General features: G+C 39.3%; 1 protein-coding gene across 2 annotated transcripts in view; it reads right to left on the bottom strand.

The window, feature by feature from the left end:
* Window positions 1-22,308, bottom strand: part of mus101 (mutagen-sensitive 101) — a 156,607-nt gene that overhangs the window by 38,159 nt on the left and 96,140 nt on the right. For both annotated transcript variants that reach the window (XM_068350996.1, XM_068350997.1), the window contains 2 exons: window positions 12,786-13,033; window positions 5,566-5,718 (listed from right to left, as the gene is read on the bottom strand). In XM_068350996.1, coding sequence (XP_068207097.1) covers window positions 5,566-5,718; window positions 12,786-13,033 — 401 coding nt within the window. The remainder of the gene's footprint in view (window positions 1-5,565; window positions 5,719-12,785; window positions 13,034-22,308) is intronic.

The following is a 22,308-nucleotide window of genomic DNA, read 5'->3' as shown; positions in this document are numbered from 1 at the left end:
TGTTAGTCTAACATCACATATCAAAGTGTATGTAAGGGTAATAAAAAAGAAAATGATGAATCATTTGGTTAAAAATAATCTATTTAATATAGGTCAACATGGTTTTGTGCCTAGAAAAAGTACACAAACCCAACTGATAGCAAACTATGAAAACTTATACAAAAATATGATAAGTGAAAAAGACACAGATGTGGTCTATGTAGATTTTGCAAAAGCCTTTGACAAGGTAGACCATAATATATCAAGGAAAAAATTAGAAAGCCTAATATTGTGGGAGAGATAGGAAAATGGATAAAAAGAATTTCTACAAAACAGAAAACAGATAGTGGTTGAAAATGACGAGAAATCAGATGAAGCCCAGGTAATATCTGATGTGCCACAGGGTACGGTATTAGCTGCACTGCTGTTTGTTATTATGATCTCAGACATACACTGTAATGTTAAAGTCTCTGTAGTGAGAAGTTTCACCGATGACACAAGAATAAGTAGAGAAATTACTTATGATGAAGATAGGAATTCACTACAAAGACATACAGTATAACAAAATATATGAATGGGCGGAGATAAATATGATGGTATTTAACTACGATAAATTTGAATCAATAAATTATGGAAACAGAGAAGGAATGGTATATGCATACAGGGGACCTAACAACAAGACAATCACAAATAAGAAAGCAATTAAAGACCTTGGTGTAATGTTAAATAGAAATATGTTTTGCAACGACTAAATAGCAACACTGTTGGCTAAATGTAAAGCAAAAATGGGAATGCTATTCAGACACTTTAAAACAAGAAATGCTGAACACATGATTATGCTTTACAAAACTTATGTACGTAGCACACTTGAGTACTGCAATGTGATATGGTACCCACACTAACAAAAGGATATTGCACAAATAGAGTGTACAAAGGTCCTTTACTGCTAGAATAGAAGAAGTTAAGGGCCTTGACTACTGGGAAAGACTGCAATTTTTAAAATTGTACAGTCTAGAAAGGAGAAGAGAACGCTACATAATAATACAAGATGGAAGCAAATCGAAGGAATTACTGAAAACATCATGGAGCTAAAAATATCAGAAAGAGCAAGCCGAGGTAGATTAATAGTGTCCAAAACTATACCAGGAAAACTGAAGAAGGCAGAGAGGGCATTAATACACTACGCACCAGCATCGATAATGCAGCGACTATTTAATGCGCTGCCAGCTCATCTAAGAAACATATCAGGAGTGAGCGAAGATGTGTTTGAGAATAAGCTCAATAAATACCTAAGATGCATCCCAGACCATCCAAGATTGGAAGATGCAAAATACACCGGAAGATGCATTAGCATCTCTCTGGTGTATATACGAGGTTCCTCACACTGAGGGACCCCAAACATAGAAAAAAGCAATAAGTTAACACTGAGGGACCTGGGGGAACCCAAACATAGATTAAGGCAATAAGGTAACAGAGTCAGAGAGAGTCTCTCTCTCTCTCTCTCTCTCTCTCTCTCTCTCTCTCTCTCTCTCTCTCTCTCTCTCTCTCTCTTTTACAAGCCTAAATAAAGTGACATCACTCAACCTATGAGTGAGCAAGCGGGATGAGTAGTCTACCCCCCTGAAACTATTGGTGGGTAGTAATATCATGTTAAATTCTTTTGGCTAGTTTTCCACATTCATCAAAATAATCCATACAATAAAGAGCAAAAAGGTTTGTATTCGTGTCTGAACAAATATACAGTACTCTGAAGTATCGAAAAAAAGTAATGATGGAATAAAAGTACTGATGGAATAAAAGTACTGATGGAATAAAAGTACTGGGTGGAAAAAATATCAATATTTAAAAAAAGTACTGGGTGGAAAAAATCTCGAAATTTAATAAAAGTACAGGATGGAATAAAAGTACTGCCCGGAAAAAAAACCTCAAAATTTAATAAGAGTACTGGATAGAATAAAAGTACTGACTGGAAAATAATGATTTCTTGAAGGGCAAGTCTACAATAGTATTGCATATTCTTTCGCTTCATTTTTCTAATTCTACGATAGTTTTACTTGCTGCCCAAAAATTTACGACGTTAAATTCAGGACGCAGATATGATTTATTTATTTTATTATTATTATTAGTTTTATTTATTTTTTTATATTTTATTATTGCGCTAGCCATGAATACCGAATGACCCTACGATTGTACTCGCCAACGACAAATTCAACTCAGCAGTGTCCAAGGCTAGGCGAGCCAAATATCCCCAAATCCTGAAACCGTCCCCACTCCCCCCCACCCCCCCAAAAAAAAATAAATGAAAAGAGAGAAAGAAAAAAGCTATTTATCACTGTAAAAAAAACTTTCACCAGGTAAAATTCACTCAGTATTACAATATATTTATCTTGAAAACAGGATATCTACCGTATATCCCGTGTCATAAGATGCAACAAGTGGTAAATTAGCAAGGCAGTTCTAGAAAAAAAAATTTAGGATTTTAAAAATTCTTAATACAAATCCCTAGTCAGAGACTCTAGCGTGATTACTGTCTTGCACCGTAACTTTTCTTATTTTGGGTGAATTATGAAATGTTAATATTAATTAGCTATAGGACGATTATCCCATTTTTATTACATATTCATATAAGAAACCTCTAAAGTTGTCATAGTTTCCACCACAACTACACGTTTAGTCAGAGTGTTTGGTGTTTCAAGTGTTGTTTACATCAAAGCAGTGTTGCCAAAGGTACATAAAATTTTGTTAAAGATTTAAAATTCTAGTACTAATTCCAAAATTCCTCGTACAGCCTATAAATTTTCACACAAAATGTAATTATTGATTAAAGAAATCTAGACATTCCTTTAGGTGGAATAATTTTGTTACTGTTTATGTGTTTCTAGGTCTAGTTACTTTTCTGCTAACTTTGTCATACTGCACTCAACAAACAGAATTTTTTTCCAACTGTCTGTTTGTATTATTTCGTAACTCAGGCAACAAAGTCATTATCAATATATTGCTTATTACAAAATGTCAACAAAATATGAGAATATAAGATAAACACATCATAAACAACAACTCTGTCATAGCGTCGTCTGCTATGAGACTATTAGTTGGCATGTTTTCTTGTAGAAGAGGGTTAGCAAGTCATCAGCTGATTACAAAAAAAAAAAAAAAAAAAAAAAAAAAAAAAAAAAAAAAAAAAAAAAAAAAAGAGATTGCTACTGTCATTCATTGAAGGATGTGCAATATAAAAATGAATGAATTTATTACATATTAATGATAATTGTAGGATTATATTCTATCTCTCGTGAGTTAGAGTGCTTGTATGTCAATAGTTGGGTGTTTGAAGGGTGTCAAACTCCCTTATACAACTTTTTCTTAAGTGTTAAGATGCAGGGTGATTTTGGAGGCCACTTTTCGTGAAAAAGGTGCGTCTTATGACACGGGAAATACGGTATATATATATATATATATATATATATATATATATATATATATATATATATATATATATAATATACTGTATATATATATAATATACAGTATATATATATATATATATATATATATATATATATATATATATATATATATATATATATATATATATATATATATATATATATATATATATATATATATATATATATATATATATATATATATATATATATATATATATATATATATATATATATATATATATATATATATATATATATATATATATATATATATATATATATATATATATATATATATATATATATATATATATATATATATATATATATATATATATATATATATATATATATATATATATATATATATATATATATATATATATATATATATATATATATATATATATATATATATATATATATATATATATATATATATATATATATATATATATATATATATATATATATATATATATATATATATATATATATATATATATATATATATATATATATATATATATATATATATATATATATATATATATATATATATATATATATATATATATATATATATATATATATATATATATATATATATATATATATATATATATATATATATATATATATATATATATATATATATATATATATATATATATATATATATATATATATATATATATATATATATATATATATATATATATATATATATATATATATATATATATATATATATATATATATATATATATATATATATATATATATATATATATATATATATATATATATATATATATATATATATATATATATATATATATATATATATATATATATATATATATATATATATATATATATATTATATATATATATATATATATATATATATATATATATATATATATATATATATATATATATATATATATATATATATATATATATATATATATATATATATATATATATATATATATATATATATATATATATATATATATATATATATATATATATATATATATATATATATATATATATATATATATATATATATATATATATATATATATATATATATATATATATATATATATATATATATATATATATATATATATATATATATATATATATATATATATATATATATATATATATGTCATCCGTCCTGAATAATGTATCAAATTGTAATTTTTGTCACCTCCTAATGACAAAGATATATATTCGTGTGAAGAGCATCTACGGATACGAGTTAAATTTTATAATCGACAGGATCCGAAGACTCAGATCTATCGCCCCTAAGCCGCCTCCGATGGCCTTACGCTGTTAGGATACGTTATTCAAAGTTAATTTATTCTCAGATATAAGGTTCGTTTTGCATACCTGTAAACTTCTAAGGGTTTATCTAACATAGAAGTGTGATTTAACATCATTTAAATCATAAATCGGCGTGAAATAATTGATGTTTGAAAACAGACACAACTTCTTTGCTGCACTTGAAATGACCTCGTTAGCTATAAATATGATCCTATCACCTTGCGACATGACATCAATCAATCGATATACATGAGTAGTTACCACTGTTGAAGGGAAAGCACGTCCATTTATAGAAATTGAAATCAGACAACGCATGTATCGTAGTGTTCTGAGAGCGACTTCTGCTTGACCTACATGTACGATACGAGTTGAGATCTTGATTGCTACTTCAGCTAAGAAAATAAAAAAAATTTGTACTTGTATAATTTCCCACCGGTACGATAGGTAGTATTGAATAAACATACTGGTTGGAAGATTTGTGAAAAATTAATAATCGTACTGGGTGGAAATGGAGCGTACCGGCGGGAAGAAATTTGAAAAATTAATGAACGTACCGGTGCGTTTATTTGATACTTCAGAGTAATGTTACCTCAAAGAACAAAGGTTTGTATTTTTACTCTTTATATAAACTACCATCAAGTTACCCTGTGACCTGTGTTGATAAGGGAATACTGTAATACAGTACTGTCATTACTAGTTTAACTGCTAATCACTGCTCTTCTATAATTTACAAAATAAAAATCAATTGCGCTCACTTTCATAATTCTTAGAATTATAAGGAGAAATATTGACTTACTTTTTCTTATGGTTTCCATATCTGGTGTCTTGACTTCACGAGGAGCCTCAAATGACTCTTTACGTAGAGATTTAACCTTACTATTTATAGGAGTTGGAGGAACCTCTCCTATGAATGTATCTATGAGAGTTTTGCCTCCAAGAACATATACATCTATCAAATAAAAAAGGACATAAAATGTTATTTTCATTATAAAATAGATTTTTTAACATACTTACCTGGTAGTTATATATATAGCTTACGTCCCTGACGTCACGGCAGAAAATTCAAAAACTCGCGCCAATCGCCGATTGTGTAGCCAGGTGTACCACCTGTGCGCCCTAGCGAGGTACCTTGGAACCATTCCATGATTCCTCATATCTTCCATGACTCTAGTCTCTAGAGGGGAGGAGGGTGGGAATTTAATTATATATAACTACCAGGTAAGTATGTTCAAAAATTTATTTTATAATGAAAATAAATTTTTAAACACGAGATTTACCTGGTAGTTATATATATAGCTGATTAACACCTTTGGTGGAGGGTTAGAGACAGCCAATATAGTTGGAATTCTGCTTAAGAGTTAATAAAAAACAAGCTTAAGGGTTCCTACCTGATAAGGAAGCTAACTTCAATGATACTCTGCCATTATGTCCGCTTTCCTTATGAGATCCAGCAATCTTCTCAGGGGGCTGAAGATCTCTAGGAGCTGTCAAACCGGTGTACATACCTCTCTGTGACAGAGCCGCCTCTAATACCCAGTTCCAGATGCTCTCCAGGAACAAAATTGACCACCTGACCAATCAATGATTGCGGAAGACTGTTGCAATCTCCAAAAGACAACCATAAAAAACAAATTAAAAGTTCCAAGAGAAGAAAAGGTATTAGGATTGTGGGAATGTAGTGGTGGATCCTTCCCTCACTACTGTACTCGCTGCTACGAACGGTCCCAGAGTGTAACAGTCCTCATAAAGAGTCTGGACACTTTTCAAATAGTGTGAAGCGAACATAGATTTGTTCCTCCAAAAGGTTGTGTCCATAATGCTCTGCAACGATCTATTTTGTTTGAAGGCCACTGAGGTTGCTACAGCTCTAACCTCGTGAGTCTTGACCTTTAAAAGTCTAAAGTCTGTCTCACTGCAATATGTATGAGCCTCTCTAATTAGAAGTCTGATGAACAATAAAAGGGCATTCTTTGACATCTGCAAGGAGGACTTCTTGACCGAGCACCACAGGGCTTACGACTTGCCTCTCAACTCCTTCGTTCTATCCAGGTAAAACTTCAGGGCTCCTACTGGTCATAGGACTCTCTCTAACTCATCGCCAACCACATCCGAAAGATTCGGAATCTCAAATGCCTTAGGCCAAGGTTGAGAAGGACACTCATTCTTGGCGAGAAAACCCAACTGCAATGAGCACATAGCTTTGTTATCTCATAAACCCACATTTTTACTGAATGCATGGATTTCACTAGCTCTCTTGGCTGTTGCCAGACTAACCAAGAAAAGGGTCTTTTATTGTGAGGTCCTTAAGAGATGTAGAGTGCAAGGGCTCAAACCTGTCACTCATAAGGAACTTCAGGACTATATCCAGATTCCAAGCTGGTGAATCCTGGTGACATTGCTTTGATGTCTCAAAAGATTTAAGAAGTTCCTGTATGTCTTTATTATTCGAAAGATCCAAGTCTCTGTGCCTGAATACAGTTGTCAACATACTCCTGTATCCCTTGATAGTGGATGAAGAAAAATTGCGCTTCCTTCGCAAGAATAAAAGGAAGTCAGCAATCCGAGTTACAGAGGTACTGGAAGAGGAAACGGAGTTGACTCTGCACTATTCTCTAAAAACCTCCCACTTGGATTGATAGACCCTGATGGTCGAAGACCTTCTTGCTCTTGCAATAGCTCTAGCTGCCTCCTTCGAAAAACCTCTAGCTCTTGTGAGTTTTTCGATAGTCTGGAGGCAGTTATCTGAAGATTTTGGAGACTTTGATGGTGTCTTTCCAAGTGGGGCTGTTTGAGTAAATCTACTCTTAATGGAAGGCTTCTTGGAGTGTCCACTATCCATTCCAGTACCTTTGTGAACCATTCTCTTGAGGGCCAAAAGGGCGCTACTAGGGTCATTCTGGTCCCTTCGCTTGACACAAACTTTGTAACACCTTGTAAAGGATCTTGAAAAGTGGAAAGACGTACACGTCTAGATTGGACCAATCTAGCAGGAACGTGTCCGTGTGTACTGATTCAAGATCTGGCAATGGGGAGTAATACGTCTCTAGCCCCTTGGTCTTTGAGGTCGCGAAAAGGTCTATGCAAGGGCGACCCCAAAGTCGCCACAGATTCTTGCAAACTTCTTGATCGAGTGTCCACTCCGCGGGTAGGACTTGACCTCTCCTTCTGAGGCTATCTGCCATTACATTCTTCTCCCCTTGGATGAACCTTGTAATCGGAATTATATTTCTTTCCTTTGCCAAGATGAGGAGATTCCTCGCCGTCTCGTAAAGGGAGATCGAGTGGGTTCCTTCTTGCTTGGCAAAGTAAGCCAATGCTGTGGTGTTGTCGGCATTGACCTGCAATACTTTGTTCAGAACTGACCCTTCGAAGCTTTCTAGGGCCAACAGGACTGCTAACAATTCTTTTTGGTTTATGTGGAAGGTCTTTTGAGCCTCCGTCCACAACCCCAAAACTTCCAACTTGCCCAGTGTTGCTCCCCACCGCGAGTCCGAGGCGTCGGAACACAACACAAAGTCTGGGTTCTCCTGTTCTAATGGGTAACCTTCTTGAAACTTGACTGGATCGTTCCATCACTAAAGGCAACTTCTTATGGACTCCGTGACTGGAGTACACATCGTCTCTAAATCCTTCTTCATGTTCCAGTGATAATTGAGGTGGAATTGGAGAGGTCAAAGATTCAGTCATCCTAGAGAGACAAACTGTTCCAACGAGGAGAGGGTTCCCAACAGGCTCATCCACTTCCTCGCAGAACACTTCTGCTCTTTTAGAAACGATTGTACTTTCAAGAGGGCTTGTTCCATCCTTAAGGGAGACGGAAAAGCCCGAAAAACTCGACTCCGAATCACCATCCCCAAATAGAGTATCTCTTATGATGGTATCAGAAGAGATTTGTCCTTGTTGACAAGAAGACCCAATTCTTCTGTCAAATTCAATGTTGTCTGAAGATCCTTCAGGCAGTGATCGTAAGAGCGAGCTCTGAGAAGCCAATTGTCTACATACAGAGGCTCTGATGCCTCTTGAGCGGAGAATCCTTACTACATTAAGCATAAGTTTCGTAAAAATTTGAGGGGCGGTGTTGAGGCCGAAACACAGGGCTCGAAACTGAAACACTTCTCCCTTGAATACGAACCTCAGATAATGCTTGAAGCTCGGATGAATAGGGATGTGAAAATAAGCGTCCTGGAGGTCTAGTGAGACCATCCAGTCGCCCTTTCTTACTGTTGCAAGAATTGACTTCCATGTCTCCATCAAGAACTTCGTGTTTTGGACAAAAGTGTTGAGAACACTTACGTCCAGAACTGGATGCCATCCCCCCCTGAGTTCTTGGGAACCAGGAACAGGCGGTTGTAAAACCCTGGTGACTGCAAGTCCTGCACTTTCTCTATGGCCCCCTTCTCCAACAAGAGAGACACTTGAAGTTGTAATGCTTGCCTCTTTGACTCCTCTCTGTACCTGGGAAAGAAATCCACTAGGGTTAAAATCAAAGGAGGTTTCCCTATAAAAGTGATCTTGTAACCCTCCTTTAGAAGCTGAACTGACCAAAGGTCTGCACCCCTCATCTCCCACGCATGTCAGAAGATGTGTAGTCTGGCTCCTACTGCCTGAAGGCAAAAGCAGTCAGACTCTGCTTTGCCCTGTCCTAAATCCTCTCCTTTTTGCTCTCCTTCCATCGGGTCGAGAGCTACCCCTGCTGGAAGTCTTTCCTCGAAAGGGATGAGAAAATCTAGGGAAAGGTGTATCATCTTTAGGCTTGCGGCTAGAGAAGGAAGATGGTAAGACTTTTCTTTGGGTGGCCTTCTGAGTCAATGCGGAAGAAATCTCTCTACTTAGATCCTGCGGAAAAAGAGAGGAAGACAGCGGAGCATAAAGTAATTCCGATTTCTGGAAGGGAGTAACCCCCAGCGACAGAAATGAACACATCTGGGCTCTCTTCTTAAGGATGCCTGCTGTGAAAATCGCTGCCAACTCATTCGATCCGTCTCGTAATGCCTTATCCATGCACGACATGACATGGATTAAACTAGAAGAGTCACCTTCTTTAAGAACAGCAACCTTCTTGCCCAAGGCTCCCAAAGTCCAATCGAGGAAATTAAAAACCTCGAAGGCTCTAAAGACACCTTTGAGCAGATGGTCTAACTTTGAAGTAGACCAGAGAATCTTGGTCTTCCTCATGTCCGATCGACGAGGAGCGTCTACTAGGCTTGAGAAATCTCCCTGGGCAGAGGCAGGAACTCCCAAGCCGAGAACTTCTCCCGTATCGTACCATATACTAGATCTAGATGCTAATCTAGTTGGGGAGAACGTAAAGACTACTTTCCCTTGGTCCTTCTTGGACTCCATCCAGTCTCCCATCATCTTAAGAGCTCTTTTCGACGATCGAGACAGAACCATTCTGGTAAACAGAGACTTCTTCGCCGTTTTCCCGAGCGTGAATTTAGATGGAGGCGAACGTGGAGCAACGGGAGCAAAGGACTCTGGGAACTCATTGTTGAAGATTTTCACGAGTTTCTTTAAATCCAATGAAGGACGAAACGACTCAAAGAGTCTTCTCCTTCAGATAACTCCTCAAAAAGTTCGACAGAAGAAAGGTGATCATCAACTTCTTCCTCTGACAAAGTCCCTTGACGCTCTGTGAAATGCTCGCGATCCACGCGATCAGAGCTAAAGAGTTTTAGATCTCGACTCTTAATTTGATAGAGATCATCCTGAAGTGCGAAGCTCGCATCCTGAAAGTCATAATTCCTTTCTGGACTTTCATGTAAGGAAGCTCAGTGTCACACTCGACAACCCGTCCTGCTTGGCGCTCGACGCAGCGAATTGCTTGAAGCTCGACGTCCTGCCTGGCTGCTCGCCGCTCGATCTCCCGCCTCGCTGGAAGTTCGACGTCCTAGATCGTAGGACGCTCAACGTCACGACTAGTAGGACGTTCAACGTCCCGCTTTGCTGGACGATCTAGAACACGTCATGAAGAACGTTCAATGCTACATAAAGAAGAACGGCTCGACATCGCGTCTTGCTGGCCGCTCGAAAGCACTTCCTGTAGGACGTTCACCATCACTTCTAATAGGACGTTCGGCGCCTCGCTTTCCAGGACGCTCGACTTCCCGAATGGCTGGACGTTCAACGTCACGTGTTGTAGGAGGTTTTAATGTCACGTTTACCAGGACACTCGGCACTATGCGTTGTTGAACGCTCAACGCGTCTAGACACTTGACACTCACTGTCACGACTTGTTGCTTGCGCGTAGCATCATGTTTGCGTTCTGGGTCCAGATTATGCCCACTTTCCTTAGAAGGAACAGTTTTAGGACATTAAACAGGGGAGACGTCCAACCGTTCGTCTACAAGAGTCACACGACTCACCGCTTTGCGTCCAGAGAGGAAGCTTCCTGACGCTCAGGATCTAAGAACGCTACCCTTTTACCGTCTGGAGCTTGGTAGCTTTGCATAAACGACGAAAGTCTTTGCTGCATCTCTTGCAGCTTAGTAAGATTCGGGTCAACTTGTGATACAGGCAACGTTACGTCAATCACAGGTTCGCCCTCCACGCTGCTCACAGAACGCTCAGAGCGTCCAGAGGGCGATAACCAATCTGATGGTGGAGGAGGAGCATGAACCGAGGTCATGCCCGATTCAGACAACAGCCCAACAACTGTCCGATTCCTTACAGAATCCAACGTCCTAGCAGGACGCTTGGCAGGTGAGCTTTCTTCGGTGGAGAGAAAATGCTCTGGACTGCTCCAATGGCTACAACCAAGAACTTGCGGTGTCCTGGAAGGACGCTGGTTGACATTACAGTATCCAACTTCCTCTTAAGAGGTCTGAACGCTTGACGCCAGCCTCTTATAGGAACTGCGTCATCCGAGGATGAATAAATCACCTTAACTTCACCTTTCCTATGGTGAGGGCGAACGTTCTGGGAAAAGTCAACAGGAACGCTTGAGGGGACATCTGCTCAGGAGCTAAAGCCTCTCGTTTCCTTTCGTCGTTCGACATTCCTTCTCCCAGGGGTTGAGGAGCTTGGAAGAGGTCTAAGACTAGGAGAACGAGAAGCCCGAGCAGGCGCAACCCCCACTGCACTAAATACGTTCACTGCACTTCTCGCAGTCACCTTTAAGCTGCTTAACGTCGGACATTAATTGCGTCCTGTCCGCAGCGATAGATTCAACCACCGCGCCCAATGCCTGAATAGCCAACATCGTATCTTTAAGTGTAGACTCATTTGCGGTAACCGTAGTGGGATCAGAAACTACCACTACAGGGGAAGGAATAGGTTCGGTGACATGGGAAGAGGAAAAATCTTTAAAAGAGCAAGAAGAACTACACATCAACTTATCTCTTTCTAATTTACGCGTATAGCGATCTAATTCAAGCCACTCATGCTCAGATAATAGAATGCAATTATCACACCTATCATCCAACTCACATACCTTACCTCTGCATTTAATGCAGAGCGAATATGGATCAATGGAGGCCTTAGCCAAACAGGTCTTACACCCACGCACACACACTCTAAAAGTTAAAGGGGGGGGGGGTGGCCATTTTGAAAAATTGTAAAAGAGATCAACAAGCAAGGGTCAAAATATCAATATCCAAACATAAATCAAGAGTATCCAATAAAAAATCCAATCAAGTGAGAGTCAAAACCCAAATTATTGTACTTCACCAAAGGGACAGCAAAAATATCAGGTAAAAAGCGAGGAGAATATCCAACGATGTTGCCGCTAGCGACGGCAGGGAAGATATGAGGAATCATGGAATGGTTCCAAAGTACCACGCTAGGCCGCACAGGTGGTACTGTACACCTGGCTACCCAATCGGCAACTGGCGCGAGTTTTTGAATTTTCTGCCGTGACGTCAAGGACGTAAGCTATATATATAACTACCTAGCAAGTCCTATGTTAAAAAATATAAAATAATAGTCTAATACTTTAAAAATATTTTTACACACAACATATGAACTTCCTTCAAAATATTGATAAAATAAGTGTAAATAAATAACGCATGTACTCACCAAACAAGTTACGCAAAATATTTTTGCCATCAAGGATGACAGGGTCATCAATATCAACCCTATAAATGTTCTCATCTTCCTTAGTGTCACTTCTAGCACAAGCAAGAAGCCAATTATGGGTTACAGCTGGAAGTTTCCAATTAAGGGCTGCCTTATATTTCTCACCACTGGCCGTAGAACAAATAAGATGGGTGGATGCTTTAAATTTCTTTGCAGGATTTTCTTTCTTTGCAAAGGTAAGCTGCAATCTGAAAAAAAATAAAATATCTAAATGACAAGAATGTAACATTAAGTTTCACCAATATTTTCAGCGACAATATTTATAGCAAGGCTAGCCAAGGGACTAGGACTTTTTGAAGTGTGTTATTACTTACCTGACTACTAACTGACCACAACTTATTTGTTTTCAGGTATACAGTTACCCCCAAATTTTTGTGGATTCTATTTTTGTGGTTTCAGTTATTCAAATTTTGAGATTGGCAAAATTTATCTAAATACCAAGGCACTTTCCCAATTTTTGGGGAGCTGGCATCAAAAAAACATTCAGCCAAGTTTGGCTGGTACTGCTAGGGTGCCACAGCCCACCCTTCCCCGTTATCCAACACAAATGAAGCTTCATATGCTGAATCCCCTACTGCTGCTACTTCAGTAGTCACCAAGGTGACCGGAGGAAGCAGCAACTGTGTCACAATCGCTTGCCATTTATTCCCATAAATAACACACTATTTTACGTCTCACATCTATTCTCCTATCGCCAAGTGCTTTCTCCACTCCATCTATCCACCAAAACCTTGGCCTTCCTTTTGTACTTCTCCCATTCACTCTTGCATTCATCCTCTTCTTCAGCAGATGGCCATTTTCCATTCTCTATACATGACCAGACCACCTCAACACATTCATATCCATTCTAGCTGCTATTTCCTTTCTTACACCCATTATCACCCTCACTACTTTTTTCCTAACCCTATTTGATCAAGATACATCATCCATACTCCTCAGACACTTCACCACAGTTGGTACGATCCCTTTTTCATACAGAACTCTCTTTACATTCATTCCAAACCCTCTATTCTTTACCACTCCCTTCACTGCCCCTAGCACTTACATCCTTCATTCACTTTGACATATATCTGCATCCAATCCATCATTTGCAGCATCAACAGGCCCGAAGTACTTGAACTGATCTACTTCAAGTAACTCTCCATTCACCATGACATTCAACATAGTACCACCCTTCCTTTTTGTGCATCTCATAACCTTACTCTAACCCACATTAACTCTGAACTTCCTTCTCTCACACTCCCTCCCAAATGCTGTTACTAATCAACCCAACTTCTCCTTCAAGTTGGTAATCAATACCGTATCATCCGCAAAGAAAAACTAATTCACCTCCCACTCATGATCTCTCTCATTTATCAATTTCAATCCTCGATCAAGCACTCGAGCATTCACCTCTCTCACAACTCTATCAACAAACAAACTCAACAACCATGGCGACATCACACATCCTAGTCTCAGTCGCACTCTCACTTCATTTCCTACCCTAACACATGCTTTACTGATTATGTATAAACTCTACACTGCTTGAAACAACCTTCCACCAATTCCATATAACCTCAACATTCCACATCGCTTCCCTATCAACTTGATCATAAGCTTTCTCTAGATCCGTAAATGCAACATACACCACCTTACATTTTGCTATATATTTCTTACATATCTGCCTAACTGTAAAAATCTGATCCATACATCCCCTACCTCTTCTAAAACTGCCCTGCACTTTTAAGATTGCATAATCTCTTTTATTCTTAATCCTATTAATTAGCACTCTAACACACAATAACCTAAAACCCCTTGAATAATTACAACATTCATGCACATCTTCCTTACCTATGTATAGCGGAACAATACACTCACACACAGTTCACTGTTACCATTGACAACATAAATCTTGTATTAAACAATCTCACCCACCATTCAAGAACAGTCATTGCCCCCTCCTTTAACATCTTAGCCATTGTGTCATCCAAACCAGGTGCTTTTCCTACTCTCATTTCATCTAGTGCTCTCTTCACTCCCTATCTTGTAACCTCTCTTTCATTCTCCTCTCCTATCACTGGCACCTCAACACCTGCAACAGCTATTATATCTGCTTCCCTATTATCCTTATCATTCAGTCCATCATTTACTTGGCAAAACATTTCAATTAATAATTTTAATTTTTTGCATAATGTCTGCTATGATAAGTGTGTATTGCGACATTCTGGCTCCACACCTCTTCTCTTTCCTTAGTACCTCTCCTATTGCACTGCATACTGCTGTTATAATAACATACCATCCAAAATGATAATTGTAAAACAGTAATAGAAAAAAAATCAGCCATCCCTTGAGCTTCAATGATTCTACGTTCTGCGAAATATTATAAATAAGTGTAATTTATTCACAGAATTTTGTGGTAACATCTCTGTTATGATTGCTGCATTGCACTGTACTGTACAACGTTTTCTACAGGCCTGCACCTTTTTTTGTCCCCCATCGCATCCCTCACTGCATAACGTCACTTCTCTGGGTCACACTGTCTCAGTCTTCCTGCATCTTCCATAAATGTTTGTTTGGCATCAATTGTACTCTTCAACCATGCCGTGGCCATTAAGAGTGTTTCATCATCATCTCAAGCTAGCTTTAAATGGTAGAAAGTGATGACTCTCGAACAGAAGGTACAGAAGGGATACCTGATAAGTGCAGGGAAGGGTTGTCTTATGCAGCAGTGGTACAACTCTACGGGCTGAACGAGAGTACTGTACATACTATGAAGTACAGTAACATCTTAGGTTATGAGTAACTCAGAATACAAGCAAATTGTTGCATGAGTATGAAAATTCTTATCAGAGTATAAGCATTATTTCCGTCTATGAGCAGAATTATCCTTCTGTATGCATATTTTTTTTTTAGATAAGTACTGTACTAACAAGACTAGCACGAAATTAGTCAAGTGTTCTCATATGCCACATAAAGTGTTTACACCATGTTCATGTGATTTCTATTCCATTTTCAAGACATTTTAAAGAAAATCTAAAGCAGTCGTCTCTTATTAAGTTCTTTGGCAGAATTGTATGTAAGAATAAAAAAAAAGGACCAAGTGTCCATATAGAGTAAATTAAGTGATTCAGTTAGTGATAGTCAATGCCATTTAAGAGAGAACTCCCAATATTTGACCAAAAATTTTCATGGAGGAAGAGTCTCCCTCCAAGCAGTAACCCCTTCCCCCTCCTCTTCCTCCTCCCTCGTCTCCCAGATGCCAGCTATGAATTTCCTCAATGGTAAAGGCCTATTTATTTGGCAATATTTCTATTTCTACTGTGAATTATTTATTTGATGTTAAAAGTTATACTTTCTTCAATGAAAACCTTTAAAAAAATAAGTGTATATGTGTATTCATGAATATGAGGAACACTGAGTAAATTTTCTTCACTTATTATGAGAAAATCTTTTTCAGTTTATGAGCATTTTGGGATGCCATGACAGTGAGTGCCTCAAACAGTGCAAAGAAAGTCTCAAACGTGAGGGATAAGAGTATGATCCAAATGGAAAATGCGTTGTTTGTGTGGATTGAGGACGAGCATTGCAAAGGAGTAGTCATCAACTTAATCAACATTTGCAAGAATGCAAAATCCCTATACAGTAACACCATTCCAAGCAACATGAACTGCAGTTGACCACCAATGAAGACATCATATTAATGACACCTACACCTTTTCAAGCCAACAAAGGCTGATTTGAGAAGTTCAAGTGGCTAGAAGTAATTATCTATTTAGGTTTTTGTGTCTTAGACCATATCCGAGAAGCTAGTCTTGAAGTGTTGTATCTTGGTGTAACTTATCTTCTTCAGGGTTGAGAATGTATTCAGGCATTCTACTTTTCAATTCGCTATGATTATCAGAATGGAATAAGGAAATGTATGAGGTAATCCTACTTTTCTAAAGGTCATCCATTTTAAAATTGTAAAAAGTTTTTATTTTAAAAGATCTCACAGTTATGTTTTCTTTTTGCGAATAACAGATGTGCCATTAACATTAGTATCAGATAGACATTTGGAAAGTTGATTTTTTTCTCCAACTTATTTCAGAACCATTTATTTTTTACGCTTGAGTTGATTTTTTCTCCAACTTATTTCAGAACCATTTATTTTTTACGCTAGAGTTGATTTTTTTCTCCAACTTATTTCAGAACCATTTATTTTTTACGCTAGATGTTTGATTCTACATGCCATGCACCCTTTTTGCGGAGGAAAGGGGGCGATACATCAGAGATGTAAGTTGCATGATAACAAGATTGATATGTCGAGTGTAAAAGTCTTAATTGGTTTATAAATTTATACTGTATTCAGTCATTTTCCTAATAGGACATTTGGTATCTAGTTAAAGAGTTCAGTGACAAGGTCACACACCCAGTTAGTTTCAAGTCAGAGGAAGGACTTAAAGGTATAATTCCATAAAAGTGGTAGTTCATCTATTTATCTTTGTGTGGAAAGTTTTGGAAAGAATTTAATCCTCTACATACTGTATTGGTTCTCTTTTAGACTTGCAAATGATTAGTTTAACATATATAACATGAAGAATGAAATGATTATTAACAAAAACTGTGTCAAAGGAAACATATTTAAAGATGTCATAAAGAGATAAAACTTAACTCTAGAAAGGAAACGAAAGTTATCCGCCAAACATGTAATATGTTATTTTGATAATAAAATAAATTTTTGAATATACTTACCCGGTGATTATAATAGCTGCAACTCTGTTGCTCGACAGAAAAACTCTACGGAAAAATTCGCCAGCGATCGCTACACAGGTAGGGGGTGTACTCATTGTAAACAAAGAACTCAATTTTCTCCTCGGTCCACTGCGTCTCTATTGGGGAGGAAGGGAGGGTCCTTTAATTTATAATCACCGGGTAAGTATATTCAAAAATTTATTTTATTATCAAAATAACATTTTTCAATATTTAACTTAGCCGGTGATTATAATAGCTGATTCACACCCAGGGGGGTGGGTAGAGACCAGCAAAATATGTTTACATCATATGAGCTAAGAATTTTTATTTCATTTTAGAAGTTATCAAAATAACTAAAACAAAATAAATAGGTACCTGGTAAGGAAGTCGACTTGAACAATTACTCTGCCTTTTTAAGTACGTCTTCCTTACGGAGCCTCGCGATCCTCTTAGGATGCTGAGCGACCCCTAGGATCTGAAGTATCAAGGGTTGCAACCCATACAACAGGACCTCATCAAAACCTCTAATCTAGGCGCTTCTCAAGAAATTACTTTGACCACCCGCCAAATCAACTAGGATGCGAAAGGCTTCTTAGCCTTCCGGACAACCCAAAAACAACAATAAAAACATTTCAAGAGAAAGATTAAAAAGGTTATGGAATTAGGGAATTGTAGTGGTTGAGCCCTCACCCACTACTGCACTCGCTGCTACGAATGGTCCCAGAGTGTAGCAGTTCTCGTAAAGAGACTGGACATCCTAAAGATAAAAAGACGCGAACACTGACTTGCTTCTCCAATAGGTTACGTCGATTATACTTCGCAGAGATCTATTTTGTTTAAAGGCCACGGAAGTTGCGACAGCTCTAACTTCGTGTGTCCTTACCTTCAGCAAAGCTTGGTCTTCCTCATTCAGATGGGAATGAGCTTCTCGTATTAAGTCTGATAAAATAGGATAAAGCATTCTTTGACATAGGCAAAGATGGTTTCTTAACTGAACACCATAAAGCTTCAGACGGGCCTCGTAAAGGTTTAATTCGTTTTAAATAGAACTTAAGAGCTCTTACAGGGCATAAGACTCTTTCTAGTTCATTTCCAACCATACAATAAGCTTGGAATATCGAACGATTTTGGCCAAGGTCGAGAAGGCAGCTCGTTTTTGGCTAGAAAACCAAGTTGTAGAGAACATGTAGCCGTTTCAGATGAGAATCCGATGTTCTTGCTGAAGGCATGAATCTCACTGACTCTTTTAGCTGTGGCTAAGCATACCAGGAAAAGAGTCTTTAAGGTGAGATCTTTCAGGGAGGCTGATTGTAGCGGCTCGAACCTGTCTGACATAAGGAATCTTAGTACCACGTCTAAATTCCAACCAGGTGTAACCAAACGACGCTCCTTCGTGGTCTCAAAAGACTTAAGGAGGTCCTGCAGATCTTTATTGTTGGAAAGATCTAAGCCTCTGTGACGGAAGACTGATGCCAACATGCTTCTGTAACCCTTGATAGTGGGAGCTGAAAGAGATCGTTCTTTCCTCAGATATAAGAGGAAGTCAGCTATTTGATTAACAGAGGTACTGGTCGAGGATACGGATACTGACTTGCACCAGTTTCGGAAGATTTCCCACTTCGATTGGTAGACTCTAAGGGTGGATGTTCTCCTTGCTCTAGCAATCGCTCTGGCTGCCTCCTTCGAAAAGCCTCTAGCTCTCGAGAGTCTTTCGATAGTCTGAAGGCAGTCAGACGAAGAGCGTGGAGGCCTTGGTGTACCTTCTTTACGTGTGGCTGACGTAGAAGGTCCACCCTTAGGGGAAGTGTTCTGGGAACGACTACTAGCCATCAAAGTACCTCGGTGAACCATTCTCTCGCGGGCCAGAGGGGAGCAACTAGCGTCAACCTTGTCCCTTCGTGAGAGGCGAACTTCTGCAGTACCTTGTTGACAATCTTGAACGGAGGGAATGCATATAGATCTAGATGTGACCAATCTAGGAGAAAGGCATCTATATGAACTGCTGCTGGGTCCGGGATTGGTGAGCAAAATATTGGGAGCCTCTTGGTCATCGAGGTTGCGAAGAGATCTATGGTTGGCTGGCCCCAGGTGGCCCAAAGTCTCTTGCATACATCCTTGTGGAGGGTCCATTCTGTTGGAATTATTTGTCCCTTCCGACTGAGACAATCTGCCATGACATTCAAGTTGCCTTGGATGAACCTCGTTACTAGTGATATGTTTAGACCTTTTGACCAGGTGAGGAGGTCCCTTGCGATCTCGTACAACGTCAGAGAGTAGGTCCCTCCTTGCTTGGAGATGTACGCCAAAGCCGTGGTGTTGTACGAGTTCACCTCCACCACTTTGCCTTGAAGGAGAGACCTGAAGCTTTTCCAGGCCAGACGTACTGCCAGTAGCTCCTTGCAGTTGAAATGCATTGTCCTTTGACTCGAGTTCCATATTCCCGAGCATTCCCGACCGTCTAATGTCGCACCCCAGCCTACGTCCGATGCGTCCGAGAAGAGAACGTGGTTGGGAGTCTGAACAGCCAGGGGAAGACCCTCTCTTAGGTTGATATTGTCCTTTCACCAAGTCAGACAAGACTTTATCTTTTCGGAAACCGGGATCGAGACCGCTTCTAGCGTCTTGTCCTTTTTCCAGTGAAAAGCTAGATGGTATTGAAGAGGACGGAGGTGTAGTCTTCCTAGTGACAAAAATTGTTCCACGGATGACAGCGTCCCTACCAGACTCATCCACAGCCTGACTGAGCAGCGTTCCTTCTTCAGCATCTTCTGGATGGATAGCAGGGCTGGGGGCTGATCGTCTTGTTGTTCAGCAACGTCCTCATCAGAGGGTTCCTCATCCGAAACTGACGAGGAAACGGCAACGGAGTGGGCAACGTCTGGCTCGCTGAATCCGGTCGCACTGGTGGATGCGTGACGGAGCCGGACGCAATATCATGGAACTGCTGCACAGTCTGTGAACTGTCAACAACCATGGTGCGCGAGGAAGCACAGCGTCAACCCGAGACTGTCTAGACCGTCTGGGTTGTGCAGTCAACACCCTACCGGGTTGCTGAGGTTGACGCACTGCGTCACAACAAGTCACCTCTGCTGGTTGTTGAACGTCCTGAACGTCAACAACCACCTCCGAGCGTCGCTTAACGTCAACGTGCGGCTGGCAACCCACACTGGGTCGCATCGGTGGAGGAACCACCTCAACTGGCAGACGCGAGTAGGTTACCTCAGCGTCAACAGGGCGCACAACCGACCGGTTGGAAGGTTGTTGGCCAGAAGGTTCGGTAGCAACCTTCTCCGCATTTAAGTCCTCTATCAAGGACGCAAGCTTGGACTGCATGTCTTGCAGCAAAGCCCATTTAGGGTCTTCGGGGGCAGGTGTGGCAACAGACGGGGTTAGCGACTGAGGCGGAACCGTTTACCATCCCTGAAAGCCTTGTTATGCGTGACATAATAGTACAGAAAAACTTCAAAGGCTCGACAACAGCTGTGAAGTTGACCTGTAAACAACTTGGAGCGTCTCCTGGCTAGGCGCCAGGGAGAGTCTACCAGAATTGAGAAGTCTATCTGGGCAGAGACATGAACTCCCAAGCCGAGAACTTCTCTCGTGTCATATCAGACTCTCGCTCTATAAAGCAGTTTAAAAGAAGGTAAAGCAAAGGCTGTATCCCCCAAACTCCTCCTGGTGAAAAACCAGTCGCCTAGCCAACGTAACGCTCTCTAGGAGAGCGAGAGAGCACTAGCTTAAAAACAACGGCTTCGAAGTAGCTAGGCCTAGTGTAAGCTCTGACGTTTAGGCGAACGAGGAGCAGCAGTTACAAAAAGATCCGGACGAAGATCCTTAAAAAAATCATCATGATTTAATTAAAGTCCATAGGAGGCTAAGCAGCTTTAGGCTCCTCTCCATCTGACAGAGTCCTCAAGGGAATATCAGTAGGAGGGAGAACAGCAACTTCCTCATCTACAGGAACCTTGTCCGATAAAAGCTGAGTCTCTCACTGGTGCATTAGTAGCGGACCAGAACGCAACGTCATGTAACTGCTTGACAGTCTGTGAACTGTCAACAACTGAACTGTCAACCACAACGTGAGGACGCACAGCGTCCACTCGAGACTGCTTTGACTGCCTAGACTGAGCAGTCAAAACGACTCTAGAATGCGGAGGTTGACGCACAGCGTCAAAACAAGTCAACTCCGATTGTTAGTGAACGTCTTGAACGTCCACAGGAGCATCAGCAAGTGGCCTAACGTCCAAATGCGGCTGAAAAACCACACGAGACCGCATCGAGTGTGGTTCTAAACAACCTGACTGACGTGACTAAGCTACGCCAACGTCAACAGTAAGCACAAAGGAACGTTAGGTTGGCTGAAAGCCAGGATATCGATGAGATAAACGGCTAGAGTCAACGGACTAATCGGTAGAATAGTCTTCCAAAAGGGAGGCAAGTATATACTGCATGTCTTGCCATACAACCCATTAAGGATCAACGGAAATGGTTGTGGTAAGAGACGAGGGTAACGTCTGTGACCGCAACACTTTGCCTACAAAAAAAAAAAAAAAAAAAAAAAAAAACTCGGAGTCTGTGTTACGCTTTTGTTAGGCGGCGAGCAGTTATCCGATAACTGCATAGGGTCAGAGCTGTCCTAATGGTTGTAACCAGGACGCTGGACCTGTCCTGAAAGGACTGACTTTCGCTTAAGGGCTTCGAAACCTTGTGACAGGTTTCTTATGCGAAAAGCCTACGGATGACGAGGAGAAAC

This window comes from Palaemon carinicauda, chromosome 27 (genome assembly GCF_036898095.1).
Source record: "Palaemon carinicauda isolate YSFRI2023 chromosome 27, ASM3689809v2, whole genome shotgun sequence".
NCBI classification, from domain to species: Eukaryota; Metazoa; Arthropoda; class Malacostraca; order Decapoda; family Palaemonidae; genus Palaemon; species Palaemon carinicauda.
The sequence above is the reverse complement of the archived record's forward strand: the minus strand, read 5'-3'. Positions and strand labels throughout refer to the sequence as shown.